Genomic DNA, 14,809 nt, shown 5'->3' on the forward strand with positions numbered 1-14,809 from the left:
ACATGCAGTTGCCAATGTAATAGGGACGCTCACCCGCCAGGGATCATACAAGCTTTTGAATGTTTTCCGAGGTTGGGGGATGGCAATATTAGCAGTTATTAAGAAACAATCAAGTAATGGTGTTGCGCTAACTTCAGAAATTAAACTAAACAAAAGTACCTAGTGCATAAGTGTATAAGTGTATATTATCAATAATGCTTAATAGCAACTATCAGGGATAACATCTCCTACTATTATATAAGTGTAACAAATTTGCCCTAGACCAGGCAATTACATAATAAATAATATATAGAAAAAGGTTCAGGAAGTATAAAGTACCTCAGACAAGTTGAATCGTGAACAATCAAATAAGTGAATAAAGTGTCCAGTGCTTAAACATAGCAGCAAAAATAATAAAGTGTCTTGTGCTTCAAATATTCATAGATCCATGATCACATATATAAAAGCCACAACCTCCAATAGTGCAATAGTGGAGTATAACCAAATATCTCAAAAATAATATTAAAATCAAATATAATACATAAAGACACTTTTTATAATTCAAACGTGAAACACACAGTGCAAGATAAATAATAAACAAGAACAGGAGAATAAGGTCTTTATGTGGACATGAATAAATAAAGTGACCAGTGACTTATTCAGTGCTTCTCCAGATAACTTGTTTGCATGGATAAATTGCGATCTAGATGCGATGCAGAATCCGCTGCAAATTCGCTGTTAATTCACACCACATCTAGTGTGAACCCAGGCTTAAAACTCCATTCCAGGCATAAATTTTTTGCACAGTTACATTAGCTCAGCCTTCACCAATGTAAGTAGGCACATGCCATAGAAGTGGGTTTGCTGTGGAATAGGAGAATCACTGTTGCAGTCGTCACTACTCCGGTGATCACCACACTGTTCTCCAGGTCTTGTGCCATTCACAGAACACTTTATATTTTTCTGATCGAATACAAGACGTTCTCTGAATGGATGAGGTGGAGAGGCAGGGTCACCTCTTACCAATCGATCCAATACAAATACTAACATACTCCCGGATCAATATGATTTCTTCCAGTATGAAAAGTTAACATAAATACAAGGTAATCCTTTAAGAATCGACCAATTGCTCCACACACCTTGCAAACAGTTTGAAAACTATTAGAATTCTGCTAATCCCACTTTCATGTTAGGTTCAATCTTGCCAAACTAAATGGTAGTGAATACTTGTGGATAATGACTTAATCTAACCTAAATGTATATACTATCTGAATAATTTGGATTGACACCTGTATGACCAGCTTTAGGAATAATGTGAGTGGCCAGACAGGTTCTCTTTAACCTGCCAGCCACAACATGGCGAATATTAGTAGCACAACGCGCCCTCTAGTGCTCGCTGGCAGTACAAGCCCTGGCTGAGCGCTCATGCGCAGTAGATAGTTGAATGAAGTCATTGGGCTGCGGATGGGCTGAGTGCGCATGCGCTGTAGATGTACTAGCTTCAGACAGAGCTGCAGAAACATGGAGGTCCAGATGGCTCCTCTCCGGGCCTGGGATGATTTCTTCCCGGGCTCCGACCGCTTTTCCCGGCCCGACTTCAAAGACATCTCCAAATGGAACAACAGGGTGGTGAGCAACCTGCTCTACTACCAGACCAACTACATGGCCCTGGCGGCTGCCGTCGTCTGCCTGGTGGGGTGAGTCCGAGCATGATGCAGCATATGGGGGACGCTGACATCTCAGCATGGGCTGTACAGGATCAGGTGCAGACAGCTGGGGGACTACAAGGCTCAGCATGGGCTGTACAGGATCAGGTGCAGACAGCTGGGGGACTACAAGGCTCAGCATGGGCTGTACAGGATCAGATACAAGTAGCTAGGGGGGGACTGCAGGACTCAGCCTGGACTGTACAGGATCAGGTACAGACAGCTGGGGAAATACAAGGCTCAGCCTGGACTGTACAGGATCAGGTTCAGACAGCTGTGGTACTACAAGGCTCAGTATGGACTGTACCAGGATCAGGTGCAGACAGCTGGGGGAACTATATAAGGCTCAGCATGGACTGTACAGGATCAGGTACAGACAGCTGGGGGACTACAAGGCTCAGCATGGACTGTGCAGGATCAGGTGCAGACAGATGTGGGACTACAAGGCTCAGCATGGACTGTAGTGTACAGGATCAGGTGCAAACAGCTGGGGGAACTACAAGGCTCAGCATGTACTGTACAGGATCAGGTGCAGACAGCTGGGGGAACTACAAGGCTCAGCATGGACTGTACAGGATCAGGTGCAGACAGCTGGGGGAACTACAAGGCTCAGCATGGACTGTACAGGATCAGGTGCAGACAGCTGGGGGAACTACAAGGCTCAGCATGGACTGTACAGGATCAGGTACAGACAGCTGGGGGAACTACAAGGCCCAGCATGGACTGTACAGGATCAGGTACAGACAGCTGGGGGAACTACAAGGCCCAGCATGGACTGTACAGGATCAGGTACAGACAGCTGGGGGAACTACAAGGCCCAGCATGGACTGTACAGGATCAGGTACAGACAGCTGGGGGAACTACAAGGCCCAGCATGGACTGTACAGGATCAGGTACAGACAGCTGGGGGAACTACAAGGCCCAGCATGGACTGTACAGGATCAGGTACAGACAGCTGGGGGAACTACAAGGCCCAGCATGGACTGTACAGGATCAGGTACAGACAGCTGGGGGAACTACAAGGCCCAGCATGGACTGTACAGGATCAGGTACAGACAGCTGGGGGAACTACAAGGCCCAGCATGGACTGTACAGGATCAGGTACAGACAGCTGGGGGAACTACAAGGCCCAGCATGGACTGTACAGGATCAGGTACAGACAGCTGGGGGAACTACAAGGCCCAGCATGGACTGTACAGGGTCAGGTACAGACAGCTGGGGGAACTACAAGGCCCAGCATGGACTGTACAGGATCAGGTGCAGACAGCTGGGGGAACTACAAGGCTCAGCATGGACTGTACAGGATCAGGTGCAGACAGCTGGGGGGCTACAAGGCTCAGCATGGACTTTACAAGATCAGGTGCAGACAGCTGGGGGGCTACAAGGCTCAGCATGGACTGTACAGGATCAGGTGCAGACAGCTGGGGGGGCTACAAGGCTCAGCATGGACTGTACAGGGTCAGGTACAGAAAGCTGGGGGGACTACAAGGCTCAGCATGGACTGTACAGGGTCAGGTACAGACAGCTGGGGGGACTACAAGGCTCAGCATGGTCTGTACAGGATCAGGTACAGACAGCTGGGGGGACTACAAGGCTCAGCATGGACTGTACAGGGTCAGGTACAGACAGCTGGGGGGAAACTACAAGGCTCAGCATGGTCTGTACAGGATCAGGTACAGACAGCTGGGGGGACAACAAGGCTCAGCACGGACTGTAGAGGATCAGATACAAGTAGCTTGGAGACTACAGGACTCAGCATGGACTGTACAGGATCAGGTGCAGACAGCTGGGGGAACTACAAGGCTCAGCATGGACTGTGCAGCATGTGACATAGGATATTCATAGGGCGCTGGACATGGAGCATGTCCCATGACATCTGGTGAGCATGCACCCAGAAATAGTTTCACTGATCAACGGCTCCAACACACATCCTTCTGTGCCAGTTGTCACCTTTCCCATCTTCTGTGGATCTTTTATGTTTTTCATTGGAGAGTTTTGTTTAATTGTATAAAAAACATATAAAAATAATAATATAAATGGTGCTGTGTGATATCATGTGGAGTGTCTTGCACTGAATGATTTGTTGCGGATTTATATTTTTATTTTTTCCTCTACGTCTATATGTAAACATTTTTTTTTTTTTTGTATTATTATACAGCATTTATATAGCGCTATCAGTTTTCGCAGTGCTTTACAATATAGAAAGGAGACGATGCAGTTACAATACAATAAAATACAAGAGGCTTAAGAGGGCCCTGTTCAGAAGAGCTTACAATCTAATAATTATACGTTTGTAGAATATTTATCATTGCTGTGCACATTTAGTAATATTATATCTAATCACAGTATTATGTGATAGGAGAGAGCAATAAATGTGTGGAGTTGGGGGTTGGGTCTCTTTTTTTTTTTTTTTTTTTTTTTTTTTTGGTAAGAAGATCAATTACAAATTCATCAATGTTGCAGTTATTCATACAACCAGCTTTTGATTTAATTTTAGACTAGGTTTTAGAACCACTTTAAAATCAAACATTTTTTTTTTACCTTAATGTATTCCTTGCATTAAGGTAAAAAATATTTAGGCATTGATTTTGACCCCTCACCCCCCTTATACTGACCTGAGCACTCATTCGATCCAGTGCTGTGCACATCTGCAGCTCTTCCCCCCCCCCCCTTTCGGTTCTCACTGGCTTTGCTAGGGCACCAGGAGCCATTGGCTCCCACTGCTGTCAATTAAAGCCAGTGGTAGGAAGCGGGCCCAGTCACACTGTTTGTGTCAATGGACACAGCAGCAGGGCTCAGGAGTGAGCACACACTAGTGCCCTCATAAGAAGCAGCTTGCCCGTGGGGGCACTGGACAGAGAAGGGGAGGCAGGAGCACTGGTGGGGGACCCAAGAAGAGGAGGTTCAGGGCCGCTGTGTAATTCTATTGCACAGAGCAGGTACATATAATTTTTGTTTTTGATTCCTTTACAATCACTTTAAACAATCTTTAGATTTTTTTTATTTTTTTTTTAAGCACATTTTTGGCCGCTGATTTAATCACTTACTGAGTATGCAGCTTCTTTATCTTTTAATCCTTGTCTATGTTCGAGTTTAATCTGGTGCCAGGACCCCTGCCCCAGGCGTCTTATTTCTGGGGGTTGTGGGTTCTTTTGCTTGCGTCATCCTATGGAGCCACTCTTGCCTGCCTACACTGTACATCAATAGAAACACACAGCCCCATAGACTAGGATGAATCGCCGTAGCTGTTGGTGAGTTTGTGCAATAGATACAGTGGGCACGTGTATGACACCAGAGCCAATGCGCGTGACCGGCGGCTGTAATGTCCACCGGCAACCCATGATTGCTCCACAGAGAGCCAGAATGGGGATGTAAACAAACAGATCCCTGTTCTGACAGGAGTAGAGAGAGAGTCTGTTCCTAGTGATCAGGAACTCTCCTTCTCCTCTAATCAGTCCCATCCCCCCACAATTAGCAACACATTTAACTCCTTGATCACCACTAGTGTTAACTCCTTCCCTGCCAGTGTAATTGTTACGGTAATTGGTGCATTTTTATAGCACCGAGCGCTGTATAAATGTCACTGGTCCCACAAAAGTGTCCGATCTGTCCGCCGCAAGGTCGCAGCCCTGATAAAAATTGATGATCATTTCTATTGCTAGTAAAAAAAATAAAAATAATAAAAATTCTATAAATCTATCCCCTATTTTGTAGATGCTATAACTTTTGCACAAACCAATCAATATATGCTTATTGGGATTTATTAATTTTTTTCAAAAAATATGTAGAAGAATATATTTTAGTCTAAACTGAGGAAGAATAATATATATATATATATATATATATATATATATATATATATATATATATATATATATATATATATATATATATATATATATATATATATATATACATATAATATTTGGAGGGGGGGTATTTATTATAGCTAAAAAATATAGTTTTTTTTGTTTTGTTTTTTCAAAATTGTCGCTCTCTTCCATATTTTTTTTTTTTTTTTTTTTGTTAATAGCACGGAGGTGAGCAAATATCACCAAAAGAAAGCTCTATTTGTGGAAGAAAAGGACATACATTTATTTGTTTGAGTACAGCATCGCATGACTGCGCAATTGTCAGTTAAAGCGGCGCAGTACCGTATTGCAAAAAATGGCCTGGTCATTAAGGGGGTAAATCCTTCCAGTAGTGATTTGTAAAGGCTCATTTAAAAAAAAAACTATCATACTTGTCCGCTCTGTGCAGTGGGATTTGCACTGAGCAGCCCGGATCCTCCTCTTCCTCCTCCCTCTGGTGAGTGCCCCTCAGCCAGCAAATTGCTACAGGGGGCACCTGAGCTGAGTCGGAGCTCCCTGTATCCATTCAGACATGGAGCCCCCACCCCTTCTCCCCTGATTGGCTGACTGATTTTGATTGACAGCGCGGGAGCTAATGCCACCGCTGCTGTGTCTCAATCGGGAGGAGTGTCTAGGACAGCTAAGACACTCGTTGACATCGCTGCAGAGAGAAGGGGCTCGGGTAAGTGTTAGGGGGGGCTGCTATACACAGAAGGTTTTTCATTAATGCATAGAAGAAAAAAAATAAAAAATCTGCCTTTACAACTCCTTTTGTGGTTAATTGGAATGATTATTATAATGACCATCATTAGATTTCTTTGAAGTATTGATTGTTTTGTCAGGCAACACAACAAAAGTAAATTCAAAGCAAAATGTGCAGGAAAGACTATGACTCTGTCTATATAGCTACATTTGTTTGTCACAGCATGACAAAGATATGTACAGGAAGTGGGTCGATAATAGATATACTTATAATAGATCAACAGGTTCCAAAATGATTTTTTACAAGGAGACTCAGAAATGCAAAAACTGCTCTTAACCACTTCAAGACCAAGCCTATTTCTGACACTTGTTGTGTACATGTTAAAAATCTGTATTTTTTTTTTTTTTTTTTTTTTGCTAGAAAACTACTTAGAACCCCCAAACATGATATCATGAATGACATGGTGGTCATTACAATATTTTATGTCACACAGTATTTGTGTAGCAGTCTTTCAAACCCAATTTGTTTGGGGGGAAAATACACTTTTTTTTTTTTTTTTTTTATAAAAAAATAAGAAAACAGTAAGTTGGCCCTGTTTTTTGCATATTGTGAAAGATGTTATGCCAAGTAAATGGATACCTAACATGTTCCGCTTTAAAATTGCACGCTCTAAAAAAAAACCCATGGGAAAAGTTTTTTTTTTAGTTTTTTTTTGGTTACCAGTTTAGAGTGAGGCCCCCTTTCACGGTAAAGCGGCGCTATTTTTAGCGGCGGTGTGCGCCCGCTAGCGGGGGCGGTTTTAACCTCGGCTAGCGGCCGAAAAAGTTTTAAAACCACCCGCAAAGCGCCGCTGGACTTTTTCACCATCCTGCTAGTGCGCCGCTCCAGTGTGAAAGCCCTCCCATTGACAAAGGGCTGCCATCATAAATTTGGATTTGGAACCCATCTTCATGTACATCCAGGTTCAGTGGCTTACCAGTATGTGTGTTTTTTTTTTTTTTTTTGTTTTTAACCTGGCTGGGAGGTGTAAATTACAAATTATATGGATGATAAAAAATTGTCTACCTACGGGTACCCCCTAAAAAAATAAATAAAAAAAAAATAAAAGTCAGCAGCTACAAATACTGCAGCTGCTGGCTTTTAATAATCGGACACTTGCCTGTCCCAGGGTCCAGCGATGCGGGGGAACGAAGCCCCCCCCTCGTTCCCCACTCCGCTCGCGGCGCAGTCATGCGTACTGTGGGCAACCGGCTGTGGCTTCACAGCCGGGTACCCACTGCGCATGCGCGAGCAGCGCAGGGTGCCGTGATACGCCGTACAGTCACCTGGGACCTGTCACGTGTCCCAGGTGACTGTACGGCGTATCACGGCGCGAGGAGAAGTGATGTCACCAGCCTGGGCAATGAAGAAGCCAGACTACGAGGGACCCCCTAGCAACAGGTATTTAGAGGTGAGTAAAATTTATTTATTTTTGACTTTTTTTTTTATGAATTTTAAGCAGCTTTTAATTTTTTTGTGGCAACACCACTTTAAGATTCCATTCACATTTGGCGTTTTTGGGATCTTGAGCAGAATTGCTGCAATTTTGCCCATGATCTCAAATCATGCTGCAGTCGCAAAACACACGTTCAGGTGCCATTTACTTTTAATGGCTCTTAAAACTTGGTGCAGTTTTGCCACGATTATCACAGCAAACCCGCAAGGCATGAAGCTTGTCACCCAAAAAAGGGAGCAGGAGCTTCTTCACATTGACAAGCTTTACGCATTGTGGATTGTCCTGCGATAATCATAGCAAAACCGTACCACATTTAGGTGCCATTGACAATAAATGGCACCTTTAACATGCAATTGTAGTAATTTGATATCGCAGGCAGAATCGCAGCTTCTGCTTGAGATCCCAAAGCGCCAAATGTGAATGGAGCCATTTGGTTGTTTGCCTCCATATCCACGTCATCTTTTGCACTCTCTGCTTCTGATTACTAGTTAAAAATTTTAATCAGACTTGCACTGGCTGTTAACATGAAGAAGGGTTCTATTAAAGCGGAAATGAACCGATCGGTCTAATGATTTAAAAAGAGACCTTCCAGGCATGCCAGGAATGCTAACTGCCACATTTGTTGTGCACTTAACCAAACTGTCAAACCATCAAATGGCTGGAGTCCTAGCTGATCACACGTGCAGTACCATGGCAGTTAAAGATCAAACAGGCTAAAATGGCAGCTTCCTTGGCTGAAAAGTATAGGAGGGTTTAGTTCCTCTTTTAAAGCTCTATCCATTGCTCTAACAGTGTAATACTTCTTACCCTGGATTGGGTGGGAGGAAAGGATGGGGGGTGTAGACAGAATACAAACCTGTATCTAGGAGGTGTGATTGAGTTTCCACAGAGAAAAATAAATTCAGGTGTAGAAAATGGGAGACTTTTTAAAGGGGGTGTAAAGTTAAATGTTTTTTCATCCTTATGCATTAAGGTGAAAAAACATCTCACAATGCCTGCACCCCCAGTCCCCCCATTTTACTTACCTGACCCCTCAAAAGTCCCGCGCTCGCCCCCGCCGTCCTCTTCGCCGCTCAGCCTGGCCGCTGATTGGCTGGAGTGGATGGATTGAAAGCAGAGCAGCCATTGGCTCTCGCTGCTGTCAATCACATCCAATGACGCGGCGCGGGGGCGGAGACGCGTGATACAGCTTGCAGCTATAGCCGCCGGCGTTCTGGCAGATAGTGTCCTGCCATCATATAGTGTCCGCCCCGTACTGCGCATGCGCAGTACGGGGCAGAAGAAGCTTCGGAAAATCTCCGAAGATGAACGGCGCCTGCGCTGTGAGTGGAGTTGGTAGCCTCAGCATCCAAGCGGACATAGGGTTTGGGAAAATTAGAGGGCCGCTCGCCACGCTTCGGGCTCGGCCTTGCTGCGATTGGCTTCCAACTCTATGTCCACTTGGATGGTGGGGATAGAACCGGCACCGTTCATCTTCGGGTATTTTCGGAATCTGTGTGTGCTGTGTACTGCGCATGCACAGCAGACACTATCCGATGGGGGACCGTATATGATAGGACACCGGCTGTATCACGGGAGCGCGCCCGCAGGTGCTTCTCACCATGCGAGGGAGTTCACATGAACATGAGAAGTACCTGCGGGAAGAAGCAGAGACAGCCACCGAGGGACCCTAGAAGAGCAGGTTTGGGGCCACTCTGTGCAAAACGATCTGCACAGTGGAGGTAAGTATAACATGTATGTTATTTATAAAAAAAAAAAAAGTTTTACTTTACAATCCCTTTAAGATAAAGAAGCTACATAGCAAGGAAGGCAAACTCTTTGAATAAGAGATTGGAGTTGAGCTTTGCAATGTTTTCTTGTAATGGTATTGGCCTACTTATCCTGGATTACAATGCTTTGTTCAACTAGGGGATTTGAATTAAACGGAAATAGATTTCCTTATTCTGAGTGGAGTGGGACAGGGTTCTGTTCATCAGGGGGTGTTAGGCTGGATTCACACCTATGCATTTTTAGTGCATTTTGCAGATTTGCTCTACAGAATGTGTTCCTTAGGAAATCATGTTAAATGGACTGTAGAGAAAATCTGCAAAATACAAAAAGCACTAAAATGCATAGGCGTGAATCCAGCCTTAGAGAACCCTGGTGAGGACATCTTCCCCCCCCCCCCCCCCCACATCTTTGGCATGTTTTTAATAGAATAATAGCCAGATGCCCCACATGGGGCCCAGGGGCTGCTATTTTGTGGCCTTCAGGTTCCAGCCACCATTAGTCATTTCTTTCCCATCCAAATGCTTTATCAGGGTCAGTGGATATAAAATACTTAACTGGCTTCTGCTGTGTTTTAGTTATTTTTATTTTTTTCTCTAACACTTACTTTTTCTATACTGTCCATGCTTTATGTATATTTTGTTTACTCTAAATTCTTTTTAATGGATCTGAGAGAAAAATCAAAACTGACATCAGTACTTTATGATGCCGCGTACACACGATCAAACAATCCGGTGGAAAAGTCCGGCAAACTTAAGTCCGCCGGACAATCCCCCCACGTGCCCTCAACATGGGGGGGGGTGCCTTGGGGAAGGGGGGGCCCCGTGGCCCCCCCACCCCAAAGCACCTTGTCCTCATGTTGATGAGGACAAGGGCCTCTTCCCGACAACCCTGGCCGTTGGTTGTCGGGGTCTGCGGGCAGGGGGCTTATCGGAATCCGGGAGCCCCCTTTAATAAGGGGGCCCATGGATACCGGCCCCCCACCCTATGTGAATGAGTATGGGGTACAATGTACCACTACCCATTCACCTGTAAAAATAAAAATAAAAAAATAAAGTTAAAAAAACACAACACACAAGGGTTAAAATAGTTTATTGCACAGCTCCGGGGATCTTCCGTCTTCGGTGGTCTTCTCGCCGGACTCCTCCGCTATCTTCTGCTAGCTCTTTTGCTAGCGGAGGAGCCCGGCTTTCTTCTTTGCCGCCGCCCTCTTCTTCCGACTTCGGGGGTCTTGTCCCCCACTTCAGTTCTTCTTGCTGGGCCACCGCGCCTTCTTCTAGCTCTTTTACAGGCGGCCCGGTCTTCTGTCGCCGCTGTCGACGTCTTCTGTTCTTTTCTTCAGATGTTGCCTCGTCGCTCTCCCCGCTCACAATGACCGGGACACGGCGACTTGTATAGGGACATCACCGGATGATGTCCCCACCCAGTATGATGTCACAGTCCCAGCATCCTCTGAAAAAGTGCCGTGTGTGTGCAAGTAGCCCTTTTGGAAAGTCCGGCGGGAAGTCCGCCGGATAGTCGGCTACATGTGTACGCAGCATAAGGAGCACTAATCTGGGAGCAAAGGCCTGTAATTGGAATGTAATGTCAGATCCCTCTAGCAGTCTTGTGTAACGTGTCTGGTCTCTGACTGTCCCCTGTAGCATGTCCTCAATCTCCAACAAGTTCTGTAGCCTATCTCCTGTATATCATTTTCTGTCGGTTCTCTATAGCAGTGGTTTCCAAATGGTGGCCGAATGCAGCCTTTTGCTTGCCTTTATCTGGCCCTTGAGGCACAATTCGTTCCACTGGCGGCAACAGTGAGGCACGATTCGTTCCACTGGCACAAAAGATTGGGCACTGTTTACTCCCACTGGGCACAATCCAGTCCCCCTTAAATTCTGAAGGACCGTAAACTAGCCTTTTCTTTAGAAAGTTTGGAGACTCCTGCTCTATAGTGCTACGTACTATGAATATTATGCGTGGTCCTTTAGTGATTGCGTCTGCCACACTTGAGGCTCTGTATATTGAATAAACAGACTGTCAGTGGGCTAGGAGCTCTGCTGAAGGCCGAGGTGCATATCCATGTTTTCCACTAGAGGGTGCTATTTCTAAGAACACAGTCTAGGGTCCTGGGCAGACAATTTTTACTAGACTGTCATCCCATCTTCATGCCATCACCAGCCTATCTGTCATAGCTAATAGGAAATTTTAGACCTGTGCTCTGTAGGTTTTACAGACATGTTCCCTCTAAACTTTTCTTCGTTTAACTCTCCTGGTAAAATGAGACTTACCCTAGTTAATATTTGTCTTTCAAAATGCAAAGTTTGGTTGGAGAGATTGTAAAACAGAAGCACTCTTTATGACTCAGATTTTCTGTAAGGTCACCGCTTGACTCATCCAACCCACATTCCTCAGAAGGATCTGTATGCCAATATTCCAGCCAAATTCCAGCCTTATCTTCAGTCTTGCATGGATGTACAGGCTGCTCTCCTGCTGTAATTTCTCTGATTTCACTGCACACTGTGAGCTTCTCAAACCGAGGAGCCATAAGGGTTCTGGCAGCATTCACAGCTCCTGTATATACAAGCCCAAAGTTCACATATGGAAGCTGGGTGTGCAGGCAGGGGAGTGGACATTAGAGGAACTGCAGTCTGCTGACATTGTAATGAAAACATCTTTGCCAATTTGAAGCTTCCCTCCAACAGCTTTGCATATTTTGTATATACTGTGATTCTGTACTTGCCAAATATGCTGCAGAAATCTCCCTCCACTGAGTCTGGCTGCATCCATTTTATCTGTGGGCAGTTGAAGCTGCTGCCTGTTCACTTCCTGGATTTGCACAGACACACACCTCCAGCTCTGCAGCTCTCATTGGCCCTCTTATGGCGACATCTCCCACCCCCTCCTCCTGGCAAACTCTCCAGAGAGAGCGAGCTGTGCATAATGTCATAAGCCTAGGCTTTTTACCAGACAAACGGGAAGTGGACTGTATAAGGTTTTTACTGGCATAAAAAAAATGTTTTACTATCCAAAGTTAAAACAACAAGGGCAGAGGATTTAATAGATGGAAAATGGAAACAATGACTGAAGGTCCGCTTTAAGTTCATACTGCTTATAAATTAAAGTAAACCTGTTACTGTGTCAAGTATGAACAAAGCGCAAGTTTACTTTAAAGTGGATTTTTTTTCATATTGAATAGTAAATGAGCTTTGAAACAAGCCTTCACTGACCTCTGTAGCTGCAGGCACTGTGGAGCAATGCAGCCTCAAAGTTCACAGCAGTAGTACAGAAGTCATTCTGCCAGATCCCCAGCTGACTGTTCTCTCCATCCAAGAGCACCTGCTCTGTATTTACATTAGAGATTAGAAGGCTGCAGCGTCACTGCTGGGAGGAGGAAGCAGGGGATATCTGAACTTCTAAGTCACTGCTGGGGGTGGTTAGCTGAGCTGCAGAGTGATTGCATGAATGGGGAACTGAGCCGAGAACAACTATAGATGACTTCAGTACTTGTGCTTTGATTCCACAAATGTTCCACAGAGACTGCAGCTACAAAAGGAAGTGAGGCTTGTTTTCAAGTGGTATTAAACCCCAAACCAAACATGTAATATATTGCAGCTTACCAATAAGTAGATATGGTGGCTGCATCAGTTTTTTTTTTCTTTCTTCCTTTCTGTCATGTGGTCATCTGGCCAGTAACACACCTCCTCCTGTATTAGAGTGCCACCTCTGGATGACTGCGATTACCTGCAGGTTTTGTGAATATAGCTGCGCTACATCGCACCTGGACGCATTCAATTCTATTTTTTTTCCATACGCAGCATTTAACGAAATCGCAGCTAAACGCTGTGTGTGAATGGAGCCATAGGAAAGCATTGTGTGCTTTTAGCTGCGGTAGAAAACTAGAAAATCCGCAGCTAAAAGCACCATTCTAACCGTCCCTGTGAAAGGGGCCTTATAATTTGTTCTGTCATATACAGGTATCCAGTATAATATATAATATTATTATTATTATTATTATTATTATTATTATTATACAGTGATAATATAAATTTTATTATTATTGTATTCTTGCTGAATTTTTTTTCCTCCACAAGGAACATTATTATTTTAATATAACTACTAAAGTAAAAGCATCGTTCATTACTGACCAATGCAGTGAGGGGGCTGGCCTTGAATGGGAGAGGGGCCCATACTGGGGGGTGGGAGGGAGTTAGCTAGTTTGCAGACCAGGCATTAGACCAGGAACACTTGGACAAGGTGGAGCTGACAGGCAGGAAGGTGCTGCATGCTTTCAGCAGACCAACTAAGCGAAATATTATTGATTTAATTGATTAGATGTTTCAGCCCTGCTTGGAATGAAGCCCTTCCACCGGCAAGCTGTCACCATTGGCGGGGCTTCCATCTTCACTTGTCTTCCTTCCGGGTTCATGGACTCTGGCTCTGTGAGTGGCTGAAGCTGTGATTACGTCACTCCCGCGCATGCACGCAGGAGCCGCCGTTTACAGCACATCACTCTGAAGGAACGGCGATGTCACTGGTTGCTTGTATAGTAAATATGTCCCAAACGGTGCACCTTTAGGAGATATTTACACGACCTATAGGTAAGCTTACAATAAGGCTTCCCTATAGGTAAAAATCATACATGGGAGTTTACTCCTACTACTCTTTTCAAAAAATGTTTAATGTCCATAGCCTGGCCATTGTTTACTTCAAGAAAAACAGAGAGAGAGAGAGAGAGAGAGAGAGAGAGAGATCCCCCCCCCCCCCCCGCGTTTAGGTTTAAAAATGTATTGGGAACTATTGCTACAAAACCACATAAAAAATAAATCTTGTGTGTGAAGCCAATTTATTAGAAATGCTGCAGCAGTGCTTCACATATTTTATGTCCATTTCCCCTTCGTCTGTTATGACCGTTCATTACACTTGTACCTCTTGTGCCTCATCATTGCCCATCTGATATGCAGATCAGGAGCCCCCTGTAATGTTGGGTTATATGTTGTCAGGACATCCTGAGTCACACAACTTATTAACCTGAGTTTTGTTTAGGCAGCTTGGAAACGGATGCGATCAATATTTACTGGCAGAGCAAGGGAATCCTTTAATGCCATTTGTGATCTCTGGCAGTGTTCTTTATCCAGATGGTAATACTTCTAGAAGGCCTTTCCCTGTACACAGAAATAGAACACTTTCCCTGTAATCCAATATAACCTGATGGCTTCTGGTTCTCCGCTGTCAACATCCCTTGTCACAGTAATAGGCAGTGAGATGGAGGGATCGGGGGTCTATAAGACCCCAAACCCCTCATCTGCACTTGAAGTATTCAAAG

The 14,809-nt window shown here is 44.7% G+C and overlaps 1 protein-coding gene across 1 annotated transcript in view; it reads left to right on the forward strand.

Annotated features, from left to right (window-relative positions):
- Positions 1–1,443: 1,443 nt before the first annotated feature.
- The window catches only part of ARL6IP5 (ARF like GTPase 6 interacting protein 5), a 23,949-nt gene continuing 10,583 nt past the window's right edge, over positions 1,444–14,809 (forward strand). The window contains exon 1 of the mRNA XM_077451983.1: positions 1,444–1,676. Within this exon, the coding sequence (XP_077308109.1) occupies positions 1,459–1,676 (218 nt within the window). The 5' untranslated portion in view covers positions 1,444–1,458. The remainder of the gene's footprint in view (positions 1,677–14,809) is intronic.

Source organism: Lithobates pipiens, unplaced genomic scaffold, assembly GCF_037356315.1.
Source record: "Lithobates pipiens isolate NorthernLeopardFrog02 unplaced genomic scaffold, aLitPip1_a1.2 Scaffold_23, whole genome shotgun sequence".
Classification (NCBI taxonomy): Eukaryota; Metazoa; Chordata; class Amphibia; order Anura; family Ranidae; genus Lithobates; species Lithobates pipiens.